The sequence below is a fragment of the Colossoma macropomum genome, unplaced genomic scaffold (assembly GCF_904425465.1).
Source record: "Colossoma macropomum unplaced genomic scaffold, Colossoma_macropomum, whole genome shotgun sequence".
Taxonomy (NCBI): Eukaryota; Metazoa; Chordata; class Actinopteri; order Characiformes; family Serrasalmidae; genus Colossoma; species Colossoma macropomum.
In genome coordinates, this window is record NW_023494789.1 from 40252135 (window position 1) to 40280059 (window position 27925).

A 27925-nucleotide genomic window follows, 5' to 3' on the forward strand; every position below is an offset into this window, starting at 1 on the left:
CAGAAGTCCTGAAAATGTCTCACTGCAAACAGTTACAACACCAGCCTGTTTTACTGCAGTCTAAGCATAAGTTTCCTGAACTGGAATTAAGCCTACACTCTTAAAAATGATGGTTCTTCAAGGGTTCTTTAGTAAAGAAAATGGTTCTATATGCAACCATTAACACTTAAAGAACCCTTCGCTTGATTAAAGGGTTTACTGCACTGTGAAAGCATTCTTCAGATTGATGGAGAATAGAATATGCTGTAGATGGTTCTATATAGAACCTTTTTGAAAAGGGTTCTTTATAGCATCAAAAAGGATTCTCCTATTGTTACAAGCTTGACATCAACACACTTGGGACTATATAGAACCCTTTTCAAAAAAGTTCTATGAAGGACCATTTACAGCACATTCTACGTCAGTCTGAAGAACCATTTCATGAGGCAAAGAACCCTTTTATCATGCAAGGGTTCTGTGAGTGTTCATGGTTCTATATAGAACCATTTTCTTTGCTAAATAAGTCTTGAAGAACCACGGTTTTAAGTGTGTAGTCTTAGACTATGCTTTCTTTTCTTTCATAGTCTGTGCAGTGTAGGAATATACGTAATAACTGTCTTCACTCTCAGAAATAAAGGTACTACACTGTCACTGGGGCAGTTCCCCTCTTATCACTGGGGTGGAACCCTCAAGGGTACATCTCAGTACCTTTAGTCAGGGAACATAACTGTACCTTAATGCATTAAAATTATATTCTCTAAGCTACTCCACACACCCCGTCTCGTCTCCAGGCTTTTTACTTTACTGTTCTGTTTTAAAACATTAGATTATGAAAAGGAACAAATACAAACTTTTCACCTGGAAAAACTTATTTAAGGTTCACAATCAGACCTTAAAACCACTGTTGTCCCTTTGAGGGAACATTTACATTGTTTGTACCTTGATGAACGAAAAATGTACCTGAACAGCACCTTTATTACTAACAGTGTGGGATGCTGACCCTTACAGTAAACATGCTAAATCCACTAAAGCTGGGCATCTGACAGGTTGCACAATCTGGCAAAACTGACATACACTAAAGTAATACATTTGACATTTAACAAGAAGTAAGAAAGATAAGAAATTTGGTTAGAAACAATATGTAAATGAAAATTAAATTCATATAAGATTAAAATATTGTTTTAAAATGTCTATGGGGGAAACTCAGACTTAAGATAATAGTGCTAAACGCCCTAAAAAGCTGAAACAACAAAGTCTACATTACTGGCCCATTACCTAGTATTTTGTATGGTCATACAAGTTAACATTTCAGTGCAACACAAAATAAAAGTAAAAGAAGGTGAAAAAATAAGTAAATAAATAAAATAAACACAAATAAATAAACAAATAATAAAAAAAACAAAGCAGATTTTACCTAACCTAAAATCTTTACACTTTGCATTAAATATTTACTTATTTATTTAGTGTAAAGTACATCTCGTCACACTAAACCTGTAAGGGGTTCAAAACTCAAGGACACATATTTTTAAATTTAAAATATAGTAATATGAAACATATACTAATACTGAGAGATGTAATGTCACATAATACTTTTACGTTAAACTGACTTTTATTTTTTTTTTTACAAAATAAAAGCTGCATTCACGTCAGATTGTTTTACAGTGTGTTTAGTAATATTTGAGCTGTGACTACAGCTGTGGCTGTGCTCCTTAAAAAAAATATTTAATATTATAATATTTCTGAAACTCTTTTTCACCTGCAGTATTTTATGTCTCTGTTAATGATTTTGAATGAATGTATTTAGCCTCGATAAATACTTATTAGAGCTTATAAGGTGGAATCAGGCGGCACTCTTTTCACAGAATTACTCTGTGTATCTTTGCATTGGCACAAGACTCTGAATAAACTGGATTTCGCCAGATTTTGCCAGGTTGTTTCCCGTCAATATGAGCAGGAACTCCAGCGCCATCCAGCGGTGAGGGAGGCGCACTGCACACCGCGCCCCCGGCCCCGCTCTGAGCCGCAGACGCAGAAACGCCGACTCGACCCTAAAGACTCGGAAAGGAGAGCAAACCCGTCCAGAAATCATCAGAAGTCATGAGGCTGCTCTGCTTTTTGCTACCGCTGGCGTTCTGGAGCCAAGCTCTTCAAGGTAAGCACGCTTACAGGCTCTATGAGGTTTTAGCTTAATCTAATATTAACGACTTATTTTTGGGAACTGTGGCCTCTCAAGACTTTAAACAGGCTGAATATGTTCCTGCTGTTGTTTTGGCATCCTACTACAGCATAAAAGCTTCAAGGCTAGTCTTGTACCTGAACACATTAGTTTACAGTTAAGTTAAAGGGGAATTCCACCCATTTTCCAAAATTTCTGAATAATTCAGTCCTTGAGATGTTTTGGTCTGAAATGGTTTGTTGTAGAGACAGTGGTGGTGATAGGAACCAGGGAGTCAAGATGTCTTCAACACAAATACAGCCATTTTATTTACTATCCAAAGCCACCAGTGAACCTACATGGGTCTTCTGAGTTATTATGTGTGATATTGATGATGGCAAAATAGTCATAAATCTGAAAAAATAAGTTTTCTTTGGGGACTGTTTTGCCTTACAACACCTTGCAGGCACGTCTGTGCCATTAATGGATTAAAATAAATGGATTAAACTAATTTTAAGCCAAAGCTTTATCATACAACAATGTGTCAGGCATCAAGCAGCATATATCCAACCATTTCATGCCTTTTAGAGACATTAAACTCTTCTGATGACTGGTTCCTATCACCACCACTGTGAACAATTCTGACTCGGTATGTTTCTCTAGAGCAGAGCATTTCACACCAAACCACTGTGAATAACCTTGTTTAACTATTTCATTATGTGGAATTCTTGGAAAATTGGTGGAGTTCCCCTTTTAAGTTGAGCTCTTAAGACCAGTTGAATAACACAAAATGTATAAAAACAGCTTGAAGAGACAAGCTAATGTTCACCAAAAACAACACAAAGGCAGTTTAGAACAATATCAGTTATAATAGGACATTACAGGACGGCTATAAATAGACTGACCTTGATTAATTATCTATGAAATGCAGTGAAATGTTTAAAATATTACAAATATAGTGAAATTTCATAGTGTAGACTGTATTTGCACGTGTTCCTGTGTGGGGGGGTGTTGGAGGTGGGGGTACATCATGCACTTCTGCCCTGACAGGACATTTACAAAAGTTTGCAGATCCAAAGGTCTTGTGTGTCTAAGCCCCCTGTGAGGCTGATACACTGAGGAGCACAGTCAGTGTTATCTCCAGCAGAGCTCAAGCAGCTAATGCTTTCATTTGTGTTTGTATACAGAGCTGCAAACAGGTGACAACATTAACTTGTGGCAGCAGGATTCGTATTTTCCTTTTTGCTATTGTGAGAAGAAACAGCCTCAGCCAGAGGCTTCCAAACCTCTAAAAAAAGCATGTTAACATTTGAAGTAGTATCACAAAATAAAGACCTAGTATCTGTTTTCTTAAAATATTGACCTAGTATCTGAGCATAGTGACTTCTTTATCCTGTGATAATTAATTACTTTGTTAAAATAAAAATTGTACAAAAAATTAGATTATTTCAACATATTAATTAGGGGTGGATAATATGGCAAAAATATTGTATCACGATACTTCAAGACATTTTTACGATACACAACATGTATCATAATATTTAGTTTTTTCTGAGATTTAATAAGTTGTGTCAGACAAAATAGTACCTGTAATGCCACATATAAAAAAGCTAAAATAATAATAAAACATCTACAACTGCAATGGTTTTAATTGCACATTTTACAATCTGTTCTGCCTTAAATCCAGTTGCGCAGCTCTAATTATGCTCTCTTTATAATGAAACATAATCAGTGTTCTTTAAGTGCTGATTTGTTTCTCCTCTGTACTGAATGCTTTGTTTCTGTTTGCACTGCAGTTAAACAGGTGAATATAAATCACTACTACTTTAGATCACAGTGGGATAAACAGTACAACTGCATAGTAAATGTGATATAAATGAATAACAGTTTTGTGCTTGTGGGTTTAGCGAGTCATTTGTATAGCTAAAATCTATGAAAGAAAACAAGAAAAGCACTTACTCTGCAGATTTATAGACTTAAGACTTTAAGAGTTATAAGTTATTAATAGAGTTTGAGCTGAAATATTAATTAACAGATGCAGCAAGAATTCAATATAAGGACCAAAGATTGACTCTCTACACCACAACAGGATTTATTTACGTCAGACTTATTATACATTTCTGCTGATTGTTGAAGATAATAGACTCCATCAACCCCTTGAACACTGTGCTTGTTATTCAGTTATTAACCTTAAGAGTCATTACTCAGTAACTGAATTATTGGTAACTACAGTAAATCTACACTGTTAGAAATAAAGGTTCTGTACAGGTACATTTTTCTTTCATCAAGGTACAAACAATGTAAATGTTCCCTCAAAGGGACAACAGTGGTTTTAAGGTCCAGTTTGTGAGCCTTAAATAAGTTTTCCAGGTGAAAAGTACAGATTTATACCTTTTCATAACCGAAACCTTTAAAACAGAACAATAAAATAAAAAGCCTGGAGACGAGACGGGGTGTGTGGAGTCAGTACAGCTTAGAGAATATAATTTCAATGGATTATGGTACAGTTATGTTCCCTGACTAAAGGTACTGAGATGGACCCTTGAGGGTACCACCCCAGTGACAAGAGAGGTACTGCCCCAGAGAAAGTTTAGTACCTTTTTTATGAGAGTGTAATTTATAAAGAATTGCCAGTTTATCAGGTACACCCACCATGTAGGTGCATTTTGTGGGTTTACAATTAGAGGCAGTATCTTATCAGTAGCTGCACATGGGACTGTCCATTGGGTGGTGTGCCATTCTCAGCACAGCAGTACAACCATCTGCAAAAAAGGTACTAAACTGTCTCTGGGTCAGTGCCCCTTTTGTCACTGGGGTGGAACCCTCAAGGGTACATCTCAGTACCTTTAGTCAGAGAACATAACTGTACTATAATCCGTTGAATTTATATTTTCTGAGCTGTACTGACTCCACACACCCCGTCTCGTCTCCAGGCTTTTCATTGTATTGTTCTGTTTTTAACATTTGTTTATGAAAAGGTAAAAATACGAACTTTTCACCTGGAAAAACCTCTTTAAAGTACACAGTTGGACCTTAAATCCACTGTTGTACCTTTGAGGGAACATTTACACTGTTTGCACCTTGATGAATGAAAAATGTACCTGCACAGAGCCTTAATTTCTGACAGTGTACCATCCCACTGCTGAGCTGAGAATAGCCCACCTTCCAAACAATATCTGCTCTGTGATGTGGCTGAATGATATGGGGGAAAAAGCTAACTTGCAGTTATTCAGACCGAGACTGAATTTGAATTGAACTTAAATTACAATTATTTTAAATTGAGATCCAGGCTTATTTTTTGTATCGAAGAAGACAAGCGCATCCACTTTCTCTGGCTTCAGGCCCAAGCACCGAATGCAGTGTGCTAGGATGGCCAGTTAGTTGTGATTGTGTTGTCATGTATACATCATATGGCTGTTGGGTTGCTACTCACTGGTCTAGGATTCCTAATTGGCAACTCATGTTTAAGTTATGTATTTATGAGTGAGGAACTGAATTAAAGCCCATAGAGATTAAAGGGTTAAAGAACCGATGAAGCTAACACAAACAGGCTTCACTGTATGGCTTTAGAATGTGTGTTAAGGCTGAAAGTTTAATTGTTTTTATATTGAACTCACAGTTTTAAAGAGTGCAGTTTTCACATCGTAAGAGCTGCCATTTTAATTAGGTCCTACATTATTCAGTGTTGTCTTAAGTTCACAGCAAGTGGGGAAATTAGACTTACTAACACAGAGCTTGTGAAATGGCAGTCTGGCATGCTATATTTAGCATTCAAGCCTGAAAAATGGAATGGATTTTCTGGTCTTCTTGGCAAAAAAGGCCTGGAGATTAATGTATAGAGAATAATTGCAGTCTTGGTCAGAAAAGATCACAATTAGGCTTTTTCGCCACATCATTCAGCCCTGGTGTGGCCGCACTATGAATGTGTTTTTGTGTTGGCAGTCCACCGCAGTGCACTGAATGACTTCCAGCGGTCCGAGGGGAGAGAGCTGGTTCTGAAGTCGTGGAACGCAGACCGTCTGACCCAGCTGTCGGGCATCACTCTGGAGGAGTGCGCCAAACGCTGCTCACACAGCCAGGACTGCAGGTCCCACAATACTCCACTCCTTTCCCAGCATCCTTAGCTCTTTCTTAAGTCACTTTTTATATTTTAATGCTGCTTTCATGGCCAAAATTAAAGTGAGAAGTTTTCCATCTTCAAAAGGGGAAAAATTCATTTGAAATTCGGTCCAACTTGTAATTCCCACTTGGAACGTTGGAGTTCCTCAAAAACTCAAGAGTGTCAGTTCTGTGACATCTTTTCAACAGGACAGGGCCCATAGAACACGAATTAACAGCATGTTTAAAGCTTTTTAAACTGACATTTAAAGTTTCTATTTGTGTATCATATAATATTGGTTTATGACATCACTAAACACAGGGAATAATTGGATAATTTTACAGTTAAGCTAAGATTTTTGATCAAACTGCACACTTTCTTGTTATTTTTCAGCACTATTTTGATAATGAATACGCCATAGTCTCCATCCACTGTTCATATAAATGACTCACTAACCAAGTAATTCTGTAATTCCAGTATAACCGCTTTTTACATTATTTTTAAGCACTTTTTATACGTACACAGCAGATCAACAAGCACTAGCTTAACGTGCAGTTTGGTGTGGGAAACGGTATATTCCGAGTTTTGAAATTCCCAGTTCCCAGTTGCTGTGACTGCACTATAATGTACAGTTGCTTATGTTGCCTTCAAGTTGTGAAAAAATCAATATCATACTGATGAAGATATGATGACAATAGTAGATAATTCACTCACATGTTCGGAAGACACGTCCTTCAAGTTTGATCTCAGTTCTCTTTGAATACTCCTTTAGTGCTCGCATTCATCAGATTCATCCTCTTAGGGGAGAAGTTTGAATCACAACCTACATTATAAAATGCTTGCAATTACACACTTCTGCCAGAGAGGTCTCCAAATCCCCAAAACTTACATGCCGCAACTTTAATGTATATACATATGAGAGAAAAATGGATATATGCACATGCTATGCAGTGCTTCAAACTGAATACAAGCATCACCCATCTAATATGCATCCTCTGCTCCTTATTCTGTTGTAGTAACATAGAATAAATGTATTCTCTATGACAACAGAAAAACAGAAGTAAACAAAAAGGCATTAGACCATCTTGTTTCTGTCCTAAACCACATATTGTGTTGTACTTTCGGCCTCCAAAGTCATAAGTAGGAACTTCCGCGGAGGATTTGAAGGCAGCATTAATCTGACAAATTATACATAAACTCTTTAAAAAGGTCCCTGAATGGTTTCTTTCTTTAAATATGCAGTTCTTGGAAAAAATCTTTATTTGGTCTGGAATCCTTGAACTTTGAAAAGGTTCTTCATGCTTACAAATCTTATTTGCAAAAACAATTCTTTAAAGTACTATTCACCGTTTGGGTACCAAATGTGGTTTTGCTCAGGCGTCGCTCCAGAAAACCTCTTTTGGCACAGTTATTTTTAGGAGTGAACATGTCCGAAAGGGTTGGGTAAACTGTCCATGTTTGAGGTGAACTGAAAAGCTGTTTGTGATTCAGACCTAATCACTCTAGATCAGTGCTTGACCTCGCTAATGCTCTTGTGCCAGAATGGAAGTCCCCTGCAGCATTGTTCCAACATCTGGTGTAGTGCATCCTGGAAGAATAGAAGCTGTTACTGCAGCAAGTATGGGCTGATAAGTAGGAGATACTTTCAGATTCGTAAATGAAAAGTGAAAAATAATTCAACTTGAAATGTTAAATGAAATATAATTTTTAAAAAAGCACAATGCCGGTACATTCTTAAAAATAAAGGTACCAAAAAGATTCTTTGCACAATGCCATAGAAGAACTATGCCTGGTTGTCTAAAGAACCTCAGCTTATTTATTGGTAAAAATAGCCTTTACATTATGTGAAGGTTCTGTGAACCTTCGAAAGGTCCTTCACACTCACAAATCTCTTTTTCAAACATGGTTCTTGAGGGAAGCAAAATGTTTTTTTCTGTGGGATCCCTCCACGTGGGTGTAAAGTTATGGCAGCTACTTTTTTAAATGTAGCAAATCTTAAATTATATTAGTACCTTATAGAAACACATACAGTATATAAACAGTGAGTGTTACAGCATAGACAGTGGAGCCCAAAAGTCTGAGACCACAGTGAAAGGTATTTTACATTTAAACCTGGAAAAAAACAACAGAAAGTTTTAAAATCTTGAAAAAAAAGAAAAGATGTTCTGACAGTTAAAATGAAGATGTATTCAAGATACTGCACTATTTCTAAGTCAGTTTTCTTATTTGAAGCAATTTTGTGGAATTGACCAAGGCTTTTTTTTGGGTCTTATTCCTTCCATTAAAGCACATGTTCAGACGACTTTCAGGCAATTTGATCTACGACTCAAACTTTTGAAGTTCATTCCAGCTCAACTGCACACTGTCATTAAAGCCAAAGGGGGAGCTACTAAGTATAAGAAATTCCAAAATTCACGTAAACATTCAAAGATTTTACTTTTCACTCAAATTGTTTTGCTGATAATGTTACTTGTAATGGAAAACTTTCTATTAAATTACAGTTTAGCCTCTAAATTAGAAAGGAATGCAAAATAGAAGCATTTTCACAAGCATTTTCACCAGGGGTCTCAAAGTTTTTGCATTCATTGTTTTTGTGATGTCACAGAAACCAATTCATTTACTTTTGGACCTCACTTTAGTTTCATCATGTGTATTCTGTGGTGGGTTTCCAGAGCCTTCAACTATGAGTTTCGGCCGTCTGTAATCTGTAAGCACCTGCCCTGGGTGGATGACGGCGACAATGCAGAAGTGAAGAGAAACGTGAACTGTGACCTGTATGAGATGAAAGGTAAGATCTGTTGTCTAATTATATAAATGCTGGTGATGCACAATATGTTTAAATGTTTAGAATCCCTGTGCAAAAGTTTGAAATAAATGTTTTTAATAGTACAAAACCAATTTGGTGAAAGAAAACTTAGAATGATTCTAAGTGTATTAGTTACCATTGCAAAGCTGTATAGTGTCTAGAAGTCGAGGTTATAATAGAAATATGATCAATAATGCCTTTTGCTTGAAAACTTCAGACAAACCTATTATAAAACTATGATGAATAGACAATTACAGTATGATTTCTCCCCAGTAGCTACTTGAAATATTCAACATAACATCTAACAAACATTTTGATGTCTAGTTCGTAATATTTAAATCTGTATGTAAAAATGTATGTAAAATAACGAAAATGATTAATATGACCAAATAAACTTGACACGGTACTGTATGTCAGTGGAACTTGTGTCCGAGACATTTTCTCCACCGTCCAGTCTATGTTAGGAAATGCATCGTGGGTAAAGGAGAGGACTATCGGGGGAAGGTGTCAAAGACCCAGAGTGGACGAACGTGTCAGCAGTGGTGGTCAAAGTTTCCTCATGACCACAGGTAGGAAAACAGCGCTAACATTAAAGGTACTAACATGAAACATGATGCATGAGAAATATCATGTTTAAAGTCAACATGAGTGGGAAATCATCAGGCATTGTCCCTCCATACTGAGACATATTTGGGCTGAGCATATGTAAGTTTCAACATACTGTCCATGGCTCAATCCGTACACTCCAAACAGCAAGATTAAGCTGCAAAAACAGCCCGTTTTGCATTGACTGTTTTTGTGATGTCACAGACTCCAATTCATTTACATATTCCTGCCTATTCAGCCTATTGCAGTGTTGTCCTGCTCATTCATGTTGACGTTATAAGGAGTGTTTCAGTCTGGACTGCTTTTAGAATGAGTGGCAAAATAGGGCAGCCAGTCAGAAAACAGGTCATAAGCATGTTTCAGTCCTGGGGCCTGTTTACACTTAGCATTAACATGTGTTTTTGGTGATCGGATCACGTTCAGATTTCACTTGAAAAGCCAGGTGTAAACACCCTCAGGATGCATTACGATCAGATCACTCAAACCACATTCGGATGTGGTCAGAGACAGATCTTGGAAACATTTAACTGAAGTGTTAATAGATTGCATTTTCGTTGTATACAGTTATGTGAGCAGAAATGTGTTTGCTGAGCGTTGACTAGAAGCTGAGAGGATAAACAATGAAACAAAAAATGGGGGATACGTGAGGCTGGCTTTATCCCAAAACTAAGTCTTTTTGCGCACTAGGCTGATGGAAGTGTTCAAGCCGACTCGTATTATAATGGGAAAAAAGAAAACAAAAGTAAAAGATAAACAGTGTATGTGTTGGTTTTTTGCTTTTTATGTGGGAAAAGTAAAACCGGATCTCATCTGGTCACAATGGGGACGCATTTTAGTAAAAAATGTAAACGGAATAGGGCCAAAGCTCACTCCGACACAATCCAGACACCAGTAATGCCAGGTGTAAACAGGCTCTTAAAGGTACAGTAAACTGTTTTGGGTACATAAATCCACATAAATAAGCGAACCTCAGGGAAGAAAATAAAATAGCAGAAAAGTGAAGAATATGAGCCCTTTAAAATGTCCAACAAGTGTGAAAGGGTGAATTGAATGTTAGGACATTTTCATAATTTATTATTATTATTAGATATTTATTACTGAGAAACTGAACGATGAGTCATTTCATTTTGGGAACAGGTGGACTCCTTCCCCTACTAATGGCCTGGAGCTGAACTACTGTCGTAACCCAGATGGGGACCCCATAGGGCCGTGGTGCTACACTACAGACCCAGAGCGCAGATATGAGAGCTGTAACATCCCCCACTGCAAAGATGGTACAGCCCAGACCTCACTTTGAGATTTCATAAGACAAATATAATGAAATAAGTGAAAAGTACAGTGAGTGTATGTGGTTATATGTGTTTCTGTCTGTAAGAGGTGTGTATCACCTGCAATGGAGAGGACTACAGGGGCCAGGTTGACCATACTGTGAGTGGACGAGAGTGCCAGAGGTGGGACCAGCAGTATCCCCATCAGCACATCTATCAACCAGAGAAGTACAGAACAATGCTCACTTCACTCTTCACACTGTACCAAGCACCATACAGTTGTATGCAAAAGTTTGGGCGCCCTGGTCAAATGATTTGTTTTGTTGATTTTCTAAGTGAAAACAAATTTAAATATGGCATTTTTCTTTCAATTTTAGTGCACAGTTTCTATCAGTTTCTTTCAAATCTTGGAAATAAGTCATACATAAAATATAAACGTACACATAACTTTTGCACAGGCCACATTTTCCCCAGTGTGTTAATTTCAGGATTTAACATCTTGGAAAAAAAAATCATACATAAAATATTAAGTGTGCCATAACTTTTGCACAGGCCATATTTTCCCCATATGTGAATTTCAGGAAATACAGAGTCGTGTACAAGTGTGTTCTCTGTAGAGGATGTGTTCACTTATATAGACTCCTTAAATCAACAAATCATCGTTTGACCAGGGCACCCAAACCTTTGCATGTGACTGTAGACCTCAGGTCTTCAAGCAGTTTTATAGGCGAAGAAAAAACAATCTTAACTGGGAACTATTTAAATGTCAAAGCTATGCTTTTCAGAATGTTTATTGGCTCATCCTTCATTTGTTGATTCCATTTAAAGCTGATGTTTTTAAAGGCTGCAAACAAATAAAAAAACAAAAAAAAGGTACAAGGTTTTTATGATGGCAACAATACTTCATGCTACACGCTAAAGGAAAATTCCACCTGTTTTTTAAAATTTCTGCATAATTCAGTCTTTGAGATGTAAACATTCGGAGTTGTTGTGAAAAAGGTTCATTGCAAAGAAACGTACTAAGATTTCTTCACAGAGGTTGCGATATAGTTTTCTCTTTGGGTACTAGTTTTCCTGCATGTACCACAAATTTCAAAATACTTTTTAGACAAAGCTCTTCTTAAAACTGTCACAAAACAGGGTCTCAGACCTCAGGCAGGTATTCATAACCATTTCATGTAATAATTTTCTGTAAGGGAGCTTGTAGAGGCATTAAGATCTTCGGATGTCTGGTTCCTATCAGCACCACTGTGGACAATTCTGTTTTTTTCTAGAAATTTCACTTTAACCACTCTGAATGATTGTTTACATTGTAATTATTTCATAAGGCACATATTTTGAAAAACCTGTGGAATTCCCCTTTAGCTGTTTAGCCTTCAAGCTTTTACCTATAGCTATAACCTGCACTTTAATGTTGCTGTTTGATCTATAGTGTTCAAACAGCACTCTGCTGCTCCTGGCACATACATCCATTATATCATAGTCAAATAAGGGGTTACATATATGATGTTATTTATGATGGTCATTCTGCAGATACCCTGATAAGAGTCTGGATGATAATTATTGCCGGAATCCGGACGCCTCCCCAGTGCCCTGGTGTTACACCACCGACCCAGAGGTGGAGAGAGAGAGCTGTGACATCCGCAAGTGCTGTGAGTCTTACAAGCCGGACTTTGTCACAATAGCAGAACCCTTTTTGATTTCAAAAAGGTTCTTTAGAGAACCATCTACAGCACATTTTTCCATTAATTTGAAGAACTTTTCACGATGCAAAGAACACTTTTATCGTGCACAAGGTTCTTTGGGTGTTCATGGTTCTATATAGTACCATTTTCTTAACTAAATATATAATTAGTGGTATTTAATTCAGTTTATTGCAGTGCATGATGTGAAGTATTAGACAAAATATTGAACACACCTACATATAAGATTGCAACAGTTTTGCATTATAATGTCATTTTCATATCATTGTATAAAGTAAAATCTGGAAATTCAGTTTACATTCAGTTAAAATTGTTTAATTTCAGTTTTTGAGTTTATGCTCTTGTATATATACAAGATATATATATATATATATATTATATATAACGTATATATATATAGTATATTATATTCACTGTATATATATATATATAGTATATATATATAATATATATATATATATATATTCACTGTCTTATACTCGATTTTCAGTGTTTCAGTGACTATATTGCTGTATCCTATATACCCACAGTTAGGCTACTATGTAATTCTCTCTCTGTACCCAATCCCCCCTCCAGCGGGGGTTCCCAAGCGCCGCCTTCGATCCAGCTACACCACCAACTGTTTCCGGGGCCGGGGGGAGGATTACCGAGGCAAAGTAAACGAGACCACTTCAGGAATCCCCTGCCAGCGCTGGAACGCACAGAAGCCCCATGAGCACCCATTCTACCCCCATATCTACGAGTGCAAGTGAGCTCTGGGCTGAGGGTGTGCACAGGCTGTAGTGTTGTGTGGGGAATTTCTGTTAGGTGCATGATTCTAAAGAAGAATATGGATCAAGTTTGACTTCCTAAAGGCTTCCACGGGGCAGAGAGAGAGAGAGACCTTACATTTACATATCTTTATTACCTTTAACCCCTTAAAATCCAAGGTTTCTCACATGCTTAGGCTTATTATTCATTAACTACAGGGACTTCAGTACAAACTTGCTGAGCTATTTTTAGGTTAAAGTGTGCTTTTTAGGTTATTGCAGCAACGGCAGCACAACACTGATTATTTGCGCGGATTGGCTCATCAGCTGGTCATGGCAAAAAGGTGAAAAACGGTCAGATTTTCCAGTGATTACTGGCACTAAGTTAGCCGCAGCTGCCACACTGCTGACACTGGTCGATGACAGTAGTATGTGCGTGCGCAGTGGAAAACAAAAGCTTTATGGACACGTGGCCACAAATCTGATATTTTTGTTAAATTTTCTAAGTGACAATAAGTTGACACAGTGGTTCCCCACCCTGGTCCAGGAGGACCCCCGCTCTGCACATTAGAGTGTTTGACCTGCTCCCAAAACACCTGACTAATCACACAACTAAACCTGACTAACAAACAAAACTAAGCTGCTAATTAACAAGCCCTTCCTGACTTGAAGTGAGTGTGTTTTGGTAGGAAAACACAAAAGTGTGCAGGGCACATGGTCCTCCAGGACCAGGGTTGGGAACCACTGAGTTAACACATCCTCTATAGGGAAAAAACTTAAAAATGACATTTTTCTACAAATTCTAGTGCACAATTTTGATTTATTTGCTTATGAGTTTAACATGTTGGAAACAATAAAACATAAAATGTGTTTTAACTTTTGCACAAACTGTATTTAATGCTTTTCAAATACGTTAAATTCAGCAAATAAACAGTAATTGTGCATTGAAATATTTACATTTACGGCATTTGGCAGATGCTCTTATCCAGAGCGACTTACAGTTTGATCATTTTTACACAGGTGGGCGAAGGTAGTGTTAGTATTGGTATAGTGCAGGGTGCTTGCCCAGGCGGGGGATTGAACCCCAGCCTACAGAGCAGAAGGCAGAGGTTGTAGCCACCGCACTACACCAACCATATGCCAAAGTGTGTTCTCTCTAGAGGATGTGTTAACTTATTTTCACTTAGAAAATCCACAAAATACAAAATTTGACCAGGCATGCCAACTTATGCATGCGACTATATCACATATAAAAGATCTAAATAGAAAAAAGTCTTTTTTGTGCTCACACTACTCTAACAACACCAGATCTGAGTCACATTAAGGCAAAAACTGAGATTTTTGCTGACACTTTATTTTGAGTGGTCCTTTTAGATGAAACACTTAACAGTCTTTCAGTGTCAGTAGCATATGATGGTTAGGATTAGGGCCAGGGTGAGTGTTAGGGTTAGGTTTTGGGTTCAGGTTAAGGTTTGGGTTAGGATTAGGGCCAGGGTGAGTGTTAGGGTTAGGTTTTGGGTTCAGGTTAAGGTTTGGGTTAGGATTAGGGCCAGGGTGAGGGTTAGGTGTTGGGTAAGGTTGGGTAAGATTAGGTTTTGCGTAATGGAAGTAACATATTAACAGTACATCTACTTAATGTAAGTAATTTATCAACAGAACATCTACAAGATATTTACTTCAGTGTATTCTGATGCCTCACTACTGCTACTTCACTGATATGTTGTTGATGTGTTACTGATGCTCTGTTAAGAGTTTATTAATCATCTACAAAGGACCACTCCAAATAAAGTGTTATCATATTTTTGCCACTCTGTAATGTGAAAACAGCCTACAGAACAGTAGTTATAGTAAAGGAAAAATAATAAAGGAAAAAATGCAAAAATCTAAAACCCACTCAAAACCAGACCTTTAGCTCAAAATCAGGTCTAATTTTCAGTCTGTGAGAGTGTAGAGAGCCTTCAACACTGAAGCTCACAGCCATTTCCTCAGTAAAGAGCTTTAATGTTCTGTCCTGCTTGCTCTTGGTGTCCCTTTTGTCAGAGGGCTGGAGGAGAACTACTGCCGTAATCCAGACGGTTCAGAGGCTCCGTGGTGCTTCACATCACTGCCCGACATGAGGACAGCTCTCTGCCTGCAGATCAAACGTTGTGCTGATGACATCGAGGCTGAAGGTGTTGTATCATCTTAGTGCCCCCTGGTGGCTGAAAGTGGTCTAGAAGGAAAAATTCAACATAACGCCTGATGTACCTCAAAGTGTATAAAAGCTACTGGGCACCAGATTGCATGACTTTACAGTAGTAGTACAGTAGTTATATCAGTAAGTGGACCTGAGGTTCACTTATGACATTTGTGTTGGTTTATGTACCAAAAGCAGTGAAAATTGTTTTTTGCAGCTTCAATATATGGACTGCATGGATTGGGAGTAAACAGTATGTTTTGAGACTTTAACAATGTTTACATAAAACTGTATTTTATATAAAACCGAAGTGTGGAAAATTTGGCTTTCCATTCAATAAAGTCTTGTGTGTGCATATGTACACCGATCAGGCATAACATTATGACCACCTCCTTGTTTCTACGCTCATCGTCCATTTTATCAGCTCCACTTACTATATAGGTGCACTTTGTAGTTCTACAGTTACAGACTGTAGTCCATCTGTTTCTCTGCATACTTTGTTAGCCCCCTTTTACCCTGTTCTTCAGTGGTCAGGACCCCCATGGACCCTCACAGAGCAGGTACTATTTGGGTGGTGGATCATTCTCAGCACTGCAGTAACACTGACGTGGTGGTGGTGCGTAAGTGTGTGTTGCGCTGGTCTGAGTTGATCAGACACAGCAGTGCTGCTGGAGTTACAGTTTGTAATTGTAGAACTACAAAGTGCACCTATATAGTAAGTGGAGCTGATAAAATGGACAATGAGCGTAGAAACGTTATGCCTGATCGGTGTATATTATAACATTTTACACTAAAATTAGCAGAAAAAGTTTCTTCCCTGTGGAGGATTTGAAAGAGATGCCCAAACTTCTGCATATGACTGTGTTTATCTTTTTAATGTATTATTTTTTTTATTAATTATTATTATTTTTAAAAGTATCATTTAATTTATTCATATATACATGTGTTTCTTGGCCATCTTTTCATTTTTTTTTCCAGATTGCTATCATGAAAATGGCAAAAACTACCGAGGTGTTGTCCGCAAAACAAGAAAGGGCATCCTTTGCCAGAAGTGGAGTGCCAACACACCACATCAGACTAAGTAAGACCAGCTACACAAAACCATCTGCAATGACAATAACCATAATTAGCTTATTTCAGACTGAAAACAGTGTTTCATGAAGAAGTGGAGTACTTTCTCAGAAAATAGTACTGAACTGTATCTTTCATGGTGCAACACTTGTCACTGGAGTGGAACCGTTAAGTTTACTTTAATTAGGGAACGTGATTGTACCGCATTCTATTGCAGTAATTATTTTTTAAGCTGCATTGACTCCATACACCCTGTCCTGAATCGTTTTTTTTATTTAAAAAGCAAATTTATGAAAAGGTATAAATAAGTACGATTCCCCTAAGAAAGTGAATGTGATGTACCTTTAAAACTCATTTAAGGCACACAGCTGCACCCTAAGGCCCCAGGCACTCCTTTGTGGGTACATTTACACTGTTTGTACCATGGTGGACAAAAATGTACCTGTACAGAGTCTTTTTTTCTAAGGTTATACTGAGGCCGTCTAGGACACCACCAGTCGCACAGCATTAGTTTATGAAGATTACATGTGAAAATGGATGGATGGATGGATGGATGGATGGATGGAAAAAGTCAAAAGAAAAATAAGTAAATAAGTGAGAGAGAGGAGAAAATCAAGCTGCTTCAGATCTGAAAACATCCACAGGTGTTTCTGTCCATCCTTCCACTGTGAGAAGACAACTCAGCGCTGTGGGTCTGGAAGGATGTGTAGCTGATCAAGAAGAACCTCACTGAGAAAAGGAGACGGACACATCAAACAAAGAAGCTGAACAATGGACTGACCACCCCAGAGTCCAGACCTCAAAATGACTAAATGTGTCTGGACTATATCAATTGCGAGAAGTAGAAAATGTAAAACCACCTTCTAAGACTGAACTTTGGAGGTGTGAAAAATATCTGTGCAGATTTCTTTGAAAAACTGAAAATGATTCTCCTGAAAAGAATGCAAACTGTAATAAAGACAAAGAGTGGACACATTGAAAGTTTTGGTATTATACTTGATATTATTACTTAATGGCCATTTTGAATGAAAATTAAAAAAAAAAATCTGGTTTCTGACTTTTGCACAATAATGTAGATAGATAAGTTCACTGGACTAAAAATTAGTCACCTGTGACTGAAGCATACTTAGTAGCGTGTAATACCTCCATGAACACGAATGACAGCTGTGATACAATTCGGCATGGACTGGACAAGTTTCTGGATGTAGGCGATGCTCAGCCACCCTTGCATCAAAGAATTGGCAGTTCGGTCAGATTTCTTGGATATGTCCGTGGTACGCAGTTCCCTGTGGAGAGTTCTTTCAGAAATTGGTTGTGAAGAACCTGCGTTGACTTCTAGAAGCAATTCTTGCCTGGAAGGAAAGTGATTTTTATTCACAAGCCATGAAACACGCTGGCGGTGCCTGTCCATCAGTTTCGTCTTTCTGCCACAGTTCTGGTGAGAATTTTCTGTAGACTGAGATTTTTGCCACTGCTGGTCGACCCGTATGACCGTATGCTTCAATACACCTGCAAATTCAGCTCCTTCCTTCACTGTGGCCTTTGGCAGCCCAAATGCAATCACTCCTTTTTGCTAATCATTAACATCTGCTTTGCGACCCATTTCCATCACATCAAACAAGACATTTACTGCACTCTACCACCTTTTCTCAATCCATGAATACCGTCACACACCCCACAGGTATCTATAGCCCGATCATCTTCGTGCAACGCCATCCGCAGGAGCCTGAAGTTACTATCACCTTAAACATGCATGGTGACTAATTTTTGGGCTGGGGAGCTTATATTGATAAACTCATTAACACACATGCTCCTTTGATTGTAGTGTGATGTTCTGAATGTGTTGAAATGTATTCAGATCTACACTAATAAACACTCATTTAGAAAAGATTTTTGAGGAGCGAGAGAATGCATCTATGCTGGGGGAGTACTTGGGATGAGGAGTGTTTGCAGCCTAGCATCGAAGAAGCTGGACAGCTTTGCTCATCACTAATATGACAGTAATACTTACACTTTGGGCTCAAGGCCATTAAAATACAAATCAGGTGCTAATGCAGTGCATAATGTCATAATGTCATACACGTCTACACAGTTTGATGTTCAGTATGAAGTTCTGCTCTCATTGAAACAGGTTGAGTTGTTTATGCTGCACTGCAGTTGATTGTGTCTTTATATTTGCACGCATGCAGGATTAACCCAAAGACGCACCCAGAAGCCAACCTGACAGAGAACTACTGCAGAAACCCTGATGGAGATCTGCACGGCCCCTGGTGCTACACCACTGACCCCAAGACTGAGTTTGATTACTGTGCAATCAAGCAGTGTGGTAAAGCGTCCTCATACTTTGCTTTTCTTTCTCTAATTTCTTTTTTTTTTATGGAAAAAGCATTATACATTATAGCCACGTTTATTATGCATTATGAATTGTTAACATAATAGATTATAAGTACTGTTCATAACAAATTATAAGAGCTCATAAGTTGTATTCGTCCGCTCTAAGTAAAGTGAAGCGTACTGTACTAAAGCCTCCTCCAGTGTGAAGAGTGAGGCAATGTACACCACCGTTAGCTTGGTATTTGTCTTTACTTTACACTCTCCAAGCTGGGACTGACTTCTTTGGCACTGACATTATAACATGTTATTAACACTATTTATAATGCATTATATTAACAATTCATAATGTATAATAAACATGGCTATAAAGTGTAATTCAGTGTAATTCTTTTTTATAAATATTTATAACCATGTTTATAATGCCTTATGAATACATTATAACATGTTATAAATGTGTTTAAAGATGCTTACAAAGGTGACATTCATAGAAAGTGTTACCGAAATTCAGTTACTAATAGTAACTGAATTAATTAATATAGGATACTATATTATATATATATAGAGTATTGTCGCTGTCAAAAAAAACCCCAAATGGACCAAAAAACCCTTGGTCCATTTCATGACGAATGGACCAAGACAATAGAAGTGCTCCAAAATTGCTTGGAATTAAATTTCTATACTTTGACTTACATTAAAAGTAAAGAAGGTTTTCACCTTCTCCTGCTAAATTATTTTGGAGACACCTATTCTTTCATATATATACGACATGTGGAATTTATAGGCTTAGTTTTATTCGGTAAGTTAGTAACTGTATGTCTGATCTTCTTTGTACAGCAGGGGAAAAAGTGCCGATCATGGAGCCACCAGGTAAGTCAGTGATCCTCTGTCCTCTGTAACAGTGGTTCCCAACCCGGTTCTTTGAGTACCACTGCTCTGCACGTTTTAGTGTTTTACTTACTTTAACCCAGTCCAGATAATTAACAAGCCATTTCTGTTGAATTGGGTGTTTCTGAGCAGGCAATCACAGGGACAGGATTTGGAATCAATGCTGTAGCGTAAGAATCAATGCTGTAGTGTAGGAATCAGTGCCCTGGTATCAGAGTCAATGCCCTGGTATTTTTATAGAACACAGTATTAGACCCACCCACGTTGGTACACCATGTAAGTGTAAACATCAACTAGATCATCAACTATAGCTCAGTTAGTTTCTGACCACCGAGCTGCTCTTAGCTGGGTATTTTTGGGTGGTGGACCATAATCTGGTCCATAACATCTGGGCAGTTGTAGTCCTATGGTGGTTCCTTTCCATTAATAAACAGGATATTGGGCAGGGTTGTAATCGTTGACAAAAACTAATAACAAAAAAATAAATAAATAAGTAGCAGTGAAAAATTATCTGTAATAAAAATAAAAACAGTTTTCCAAAACACAACTACATCAAAACTACAATGTCCACTCTAAAACAAACTAAAACTAAACAGCATTTCAGAGGAAAACCGTTTAGTTTTTGTATTTCCAATACGTGACAGATTGTTTAAACGTGGGTTCCTTCTATCTTATTCCCGAAACACAGAGGACATGGTGATGGCTTTCAGTAAAACTAGCTGAGCATGGTCAACTGTTGTGATATCACTATGATACCAAATACCAAAACTAAAGTTTGAGTTCAGAACTAGCGATGAATAAAAGCTAAAGTAAAACTCAAAATAAAACACATTAAAAAATTCAAAACTAAACTGAAAGTGAAAACCAAATAAAAAAATAAATTGAAACAAAATTTATTATATTGCAGTAACAGTAATAACCCTGGTACAAGACGGCTGCTGAACTGTGCAGCCACTGATAGTAGTTGTATACCATACAGCTGTATACCACATCTGTATACCTTATAAGTGTACAGTGCACCTGTATGGTGTTGTTTCTGATAAAGTGGACAGTGAGTGCAGAAACAATGCTGTTTCCCAGTGTATAGTGTACCTTCATGTCTCCTGTGCCTGGTTTGTGTTGATTTGTGTTTGTGAGCAGCGCCTGTAGTGTTTAATGAATGTGGGAAGCGTGATGACCGTATGGTGAAGAGCAGGCTGAGGATTGTGGGTGGCACACCTGGAAATTCTCCATGGACCGTCAGCCTGAGAGATCGGTCAGTTACCTTCATACTACCCTCCCTTTCTCAATACTCCTCTCTCTTCCTGTCTCTCTCTCTCTCTCTCTCTCTCTCTCTCTCCCTCTCTCTCTCCCTTTTAATCTCTGTCTATATGTCCTTTTCTCTTTATTTCTTTCGTCTGTCTTCTCTCTTTTTTCTCTCCCTTTCAGGCCTCTTTCCTTTCTATCTATCTATCTCTCTCTCTCTCTCTCTCTCCTTATCTCTCTCTCTCTCTCCATTTTCATCTCTATGTCTTTTTCTCTTTATTTCTTTTTCTCTGTCTTCCTCCTTTCCCCTCTCTCTTTCTCCACTCTTTCCTCTCTGTCCACCCCCCCCTCCATTTTCATCTCCGTTCATATGTCTTTTTCTCCTCATTTCTTTCTTTCTGTTATCCCCCTTTATTCTCTCTTTTTCTGGCTTCTTTCCTCTCTGTCCATCTCTCTTTTTACCTCTCTCTATCGTATCCCTTCCTCTATCTATCTATCTATCTATCTCTATCTATCTATCTATCTTCTCCCTCTCCTCTGTCTGTTTGCCTGTCTTTCTCTCATTCGCTAATTTTCTCTCTCTCTCTCTTTCTCTGTGTTAACAGGAAGGGGAAGCATTTCTGTGGAGGGTCTCTAGTGAACTCTAAATGGGTGATCAGCACCAAACAGTGTTTCTCCTCCTGGTACCTCGTCTGTTTTCTCATTTTCTCTGTGAAATGTACTCAACTGCATAGTGACAAATCAGGTTTATCGATGATTTTACTAGGGGTGTGTATGTATGTGCGTGCGCGTGTGTGTGTGTGTGTGTGTAGTTATGTGGACCTCACAGGCTATGCTGCTATGATGGGTACTCTGTTCCAGAACCCAAAGGAAGGAGAACCAGGCTTACAGACCATTGGTCTCAACAAAATCGTCTGTGGGCCTACAGAGTCACATCTGGTCCTGCTGCAGCTGGAAACGTAACTGTCATGCTCACGTCCTCACACTCTTACATTATGACGTACACAGCCCACCTGTCCAAAGTTTAGGGACACCTTTAGTCTAACTACCTCATTACTACAGTGTATGTCTCCCAAACAAGAGACTTAAATGAAAGATAACTTAAAGGCGCACTGTACGATTCTGGAGAATCATTGTTGATATTTGAACTCTACAGCGAAACAAATACACCCCTCCCTTCAGTGCTCTTTCTGTAGCTCCGCCTCCCAAATTCATGGCCAAGGTGTGTGATGCTTTTTTAGATCTGTGTGGCCATAAAACCCTTCGCAAATGTTGTACAGACAAACACTGTGATATAACATTAGAGTGAATTACGACACAGCAAGTAATGTGACTAATGTTAGCTAGACTGTGGGTTAGCAAACTGTCGCTACAGTTGCTGCTGTCAATTCTTTTTCACCAGCTTCTTGTTCAAATGTTTCTGCTCCACGTTAAAGGTGCAGTAGTTAAGACACTGTTCAGGTGCTGTGTCTGATCCACTCGTACCAGCACAACACACGCTAACACACCACCAACACGTCAGCGTCACTGCAGTGCTGAGAATGATCCACCACCCAAATAGTTCCTGCTCTGTGAGGGTCCATGGGGGTCCCGACCACTGAAGAACAGGGTAAAAGGGGGCTAACAAAGTATGCAGAGAAACAGATGGACTAATTGTAGAACTACAAAGTGCTGCTAAGTAGTAAGTGGAGCTGATAAAATGGACAATGAGTGTAGAAACAAGGAGGTGGACTTAATGGAGTGGCTGGTCATTGTAGCTGAATTCATGAAACGAAAATATACTTATAGACTGAGATTTTTGCCACTGCTGGTCGACCCGTATGACCGTATGCTTCAATACACCTGCAAATTCAGCTCCTTCCTTCACTCCTTTTTGCTAATCATTAACATCTGCTTTGCGACCCATTTCCATCACATCAAACAAGACATTTACTGCACTCTACCACCTTTTCTCAATCTATGAATACCGTCACACACCCCGCAGGTAAAAAAAACTAAAAAGAGTGTCCACAAACGTTTAGCAGGTATGATGCACAAAACTCATCTTGACCAGCATAAAGGTCACCATCAATGTCTCTCTCTCTCTCTCTCTGTCTCTCTCTCTAGTCCTGCTGAGTTTAATGAGCGTGTCTCACAGATATGTCTTCCTCCTGAACGCTTCATAGTTCCAGAGGGAACTGTCTGCGAGATTGCCGGTTGGGGGGAAACCAAAGGTGCGACCCTATACAGTATTTACAGTCCTGTCTACATTTTAGATTTTAAAGTATCTTCAGCCTCACTCTTGTTCTGTTTTCTGTTCCCTCGCTTCCTCCGTTTTCTTGACTACCTCTCTCTCTCTCTCTGTTGTTCAGGAACGGGGGATGAGACAGTGCTGAATGTAGCTCAGATGCAAGTGCAGAGCAACAGCGAGTGTAACAAATACTTCAAAGGTCGTGTGAGGGAGAATGAAATGTGCACGACTCCTTTCTATGGCGGAGTCGGGGCCTGTGAGGTAAGCTGACCTCAGTAGCTCAATACCCAGACAATGGAGTAGCATCTGGTGAAGGGAGAGCCAGTGTGAATAGATTCAGTCTGTTGAGTTCCGCAGTGAAGTTGCGGATGATTTACTTGTCATTAAAAAAGAGAAATAGGCTTAAGAATATCGAATACATGATCTTTTAGACTTGACTGCTTAATATCAACATAGCTAACCGCCAGCCATTTGTTGTGGCCATATTCGTGTGAATAAAGGAATACACCAGCGTTTTTCTAACCAATCTCTATCCACTGTATCTGTAACTTTCGCTGTTAGAAATAAAGGTTCTGTGCAGGTACATTTTTCATTCATCAAGGTACAAACAATGTAAATGATCCCTCAAAGGTACAACAGTGGTTTTAAGATCCAAGTAAGTTTTTCCCAGGTGAAATACCTAATGTTTTAAAACAGAACGATAAAATAAAAAGCTACTGAGGTACTGGTACTGAGATGTACCCTTTGAGGGTTCCATCACACTGACGAGAGTAGGTACTGCCCCAGTGACAGTTTCGTACCTTTATTTCTGAGAGTGTTCAGTCGTTACCACAGACAGTACTTTTAACGTGTTTCTGTAATATAGAAGGGAACATAAAACCACTGACTTGAAACACGCTTTGTTTTTGTGGTAGTACATTACTAATGTAGCGATGGGGGTGGAGTTTTCACACACTGATATTAGAAGACCTTAGGGAAAGCAAAAGTAACCAGAATAGTGTTTTTACTGTGTTGTTTGTAAGTTGGATAAAACATCTTAGCTACAGCTTTAGCAAGACATGACTGTCTCACCCTTAGTGTAGTTTTGTGTTATATAGTCAGGTATTTCAAACAATTATTCATGGAATCCAGAAACTGCATAATGAATTTATTATAAATATTTTTTTTTAATCATTGGATTTTCTTTTGTTTTACTATGTTTAGGGATGATGCACAGAAATGACTGTCTGTGATAATCAACAGTGTGATGCAGTAGATCAGGGGTCCTCAACCTTTTCCATTCCAGGGCCCACATGTTTATAACTATAAAGCATAGCGGCCCACGGAAAAACTAAAATCATCTTTTTTTAAAAATGCTGTTAAAAAAACATAAGTTAAAAAAACATATGTTTGCAAAAATGTCAAAAAAGGTAGATGTTGACTGTGATTTGGAGCCGCAGTCCATCGCGTTTTCATTGAAAATGCTTCTGTGGCTCCCACAGGAGTCACTGTTTGGTGTTGAGAGGTTTTAGTGCCTCATTTGAAATAAACCACACTCTACTCTATTGGGCTATTGGATTAGTGTCGTCACAGTCAGCAATAATAATTATTAAACTTTACTCGAAATCTGCTTTTTTGTTATTAGTTTATCAGTTTGTGTTTAACCACTCAGGTCGAACACATCTCTTCACTGTTATTGTACAGCTCGTCTGTCATTTTTATCAATTGCAGCTCCTGCAGCAGAAACGATATCAGAGCAATGAGTGTGTAAAGAGTCAGACTCATTTCATCATAAAATGCCTATGCACCAGCAGTGAACTGAACAGGGTTCGGTTGGAAGCAGATCGGGTTTTGTTGAACCGGTTCAGCTGTTTGATGCTGACCCAAATACGAGTGGAATTCACAGACGTCAAAACGGAGCCAACTAAAGAAAAAAGTTTGATAGGTCCGCATTGAACAAGGTGGGAGAAAGCGCCCTGAGAAGACTCTCCATCTCTGACTGTCTGCACTGCGCGCCCGCGACTCAAACCGATGACAGTTAATTAGCCTAGTTGAGGCATTCAGACCGTAAGAGGGTGCTTCACGGCTCACTGGTGGTCCGTGACCCACAGGTTGAGAAACCCTGCTTTAGATGAGCTCCATTAAAGAAAGAAGGTGCTGAATGATACTTAACTAAAAAGCCCAGCTATGTTTTCCATCGACTGCACAAATTGAATTTAAATAGAAAAGGTTTTTTTGTTAACATGCTTAAAATATTACTGACAATTTCCGTTTGCATAGTCTACATTGACAAAGGTTTTTAGAAGCAATGTTTTTTTGTAAAAAAAATTCTTTGGAAGGAGAAAATTGCTGCTTAGTCTTCACTCTTAAGGGTCGCATGTCAGTTTCTGGACATCGATGCTTAAATATGGCAGTATGAGGTGTTCCAGCTATATAATAGAGACCGTTTTGCGCTCTTAGGCAAGTCAGAATTGGCTTAGTTTGTATAAACTTGTATCACTCGTTTCCTCTAAATCTGTGTGACAAGGTGGATTGTTTTTTGCAGTTCTGCATTTTCAAGCCTGAGACTGAGGATTGTGAAATGAGTAAGTGATGCGTTTGGTGCAAGTGTGCAGCAATAGCCTACATCTCAAAGTCTGTCTCTCTGTCTCTCCCAACAGAGAGACTACGGAGGTCCTCTAGCCTGTCAGAACAGCGACTGCTGGGTCCTAGAGGGAGTCATCATCCCCATGCGTCGTTGTGGACACCCCGGCCAGCCCAATATCTTCATCCGTGTATCACTCTACGTGGATTGGATCAAGAAGGTCATGGAGATGGCATAGCTAACATAGACATTTACCATGCTTTATAGTCCACCATTCATCTGATAAAAGCATCTGTAGATATCAGCAGGGGCACCACAAAAAGTACCCGAACGCTACTTGAGTCATAGAAAAGAAACCATGAACATGTGAATTATTATAAGTGAAAGTAAGCACAGTCAGTTCCATAGAGAGGAGATTACTAGAGGGAGAGTCAATGTCTAACTTTAGTAATTACACTTATAAATGTAAGCAAAAGTAAATGTGTAATGTCAGTTTTGACTTTCTAAAAACTATTTATCCTTTATTAAGGTGTTCCAGGGAACCTGTTTCATTGTGCAGCCCCTAGGAGACCCTATTTTTGCTGACTGTCACAGTACCGTCATAGTGTGGCACCATCTGCTGCTTGAGCTGCAGCTGCGAAAGTTTAATAAAAGACATTTTCGTTTCAAATCCAACAGATGGCAATATAATGTTAGTATGTGTTGATATTTCTGTTCATACAGTCAGTTTTCATTATATAATAACTTCGTAGACGTCGTAAAAGTATTTCGTAAGTATCATAAAAGTGTTAGTGAAGTATTAGAGGAAATGTAGACCTAGTAAAATAAGAAAGTAAAAGACGTTGAATATGCTGTTTAAGTAAATCACTTTTGTATGTATACTCTGATACTGTCTAGTGTGACTTCACTATTCCATTCCTGAGTAAATGATAACAGTTTCCATGGCTACTGTTTGAAATCCTTTTGACTTTGATGTGCAATTAGAACAGTTCTTTAAAGTCAACCTGAAGGTAAAACTGAGCATTTTTACCTTGTTAGTTCATGTACCTGGTCATATTAAAGGAGCCCTCTGGCCAAAATGGAAAGTTTAACCATTGTTACATCTGTCTGCTGGCCTCCCACAGCAGTGCCACTGTAGTTTCCAAGGAATCTGAGGTTGAAATAATAATAAATTGCATAATTTTTTCTTTTGGTAAACATTGAAAATGGGTCCCACAGACCTGAACACCACGCAAGGGTTTAAGACGGGAGATGCATAAAGTTCAAGCACATCTCAAACTGCTGTCAAACTTTACCGCTATACCACTATACCTTCAGGTCAGCAACACCCATGAAGACACATAGAAAAAAATGCTGTAAGCAGTCATGGCACATGCCAGCAAATATGTTTTTGTTGGAAAATAGTTTTTCATTTAGGCTGTTGGCGAATGCACGATGGGGGACGTCCACGCTAGCCTGTTGCCTCATGCATGTCGACACGTTTTTGCGCAATGACCAACGTATGACCACAGTTTTCCCCATTTGTCTGAATCATAATTAAATTTTACTTATTATGGGATCCACCAAACCTGCCTGGCGAAGACTAAATCGTTTTTTACTACCTTAATAACACGGTTAAATTATTGAATTAATTAAGTGCAACTGATTAATTAATTACCTGACAAATCGTGGGCTCTTAGACCCAATTGCTATGATTTGTCATCAGTTTCTAAATGTACAAATCATTTATATTCATTCAGATATGAAGTTAAATGACTTCTGACTAGTAATACCTGTGAAAACTGCAGGGATAAACCCCACAACCCCACATTTTAGTGTGAAAATATTATTCATCAATACATATGTCACCTCATAGTCAGACTTTCCACCAGGGGACCCCCTAGAACCTCCACTACAACTCAAACCCTGCTTGTAGTTCTGGAACATCAGTTATAAAATCTTTATAAAAACTTCAGTTTGTAATTATTTATTTACTTTTAAAGTGCTTCTAAAAGTGGTGCAAATAGCGTTCTCATCATTCTCCACAGTCCTTCCTTCTAGGTCTAACCAAGCTTTC

The 27925-nt window shown here is 38.5% G+C and overlaps 1 protein-coding gene across 1 annotated transcript; it reads left to right on the forward strand.

Annotated features, from left to right (window-relative positions):
- The first annotated feature begins 1939 nt into the window (after positions 1 to 1939).
- mst1 (macrophage stimulating 1) lies at positions 1940 to 26814 on the forward strand. The gene is made up of 18 exons (XM_036571308.1): positions 1940 to 2131; positions 6077 to 6221; positions 8906 to 9021; positions 9494 to 9608; positions 10783 to 10919; positions 11021 to 11141; positions 12447 to 12565; positions 13193 to 13364; positions 15406 to 15536; positions 16520 to 16622; positions 18802 to 18938; positions 19781 to 19813; positions 20972 to 21086; positions 21682 to 21759; positions 21889 to 22035; positions 23183 to 23289; positions 23428 to 23567; positions 25946 to 26814. The coding sequence occupies exons 1-18, from the start codon at positions 2077 to 2079 to the stop codon at positions 26105 to 26107; spliced, it is 2133 nt and encodes a 710-aa protein (XP_036427201.1). The 5' UTR covers positions 1940 to 2076; the 3' UTR covers positions 26108 to 26814.
- Positions 26815 to 27925: the final 1111 nt, after the last annotated feature.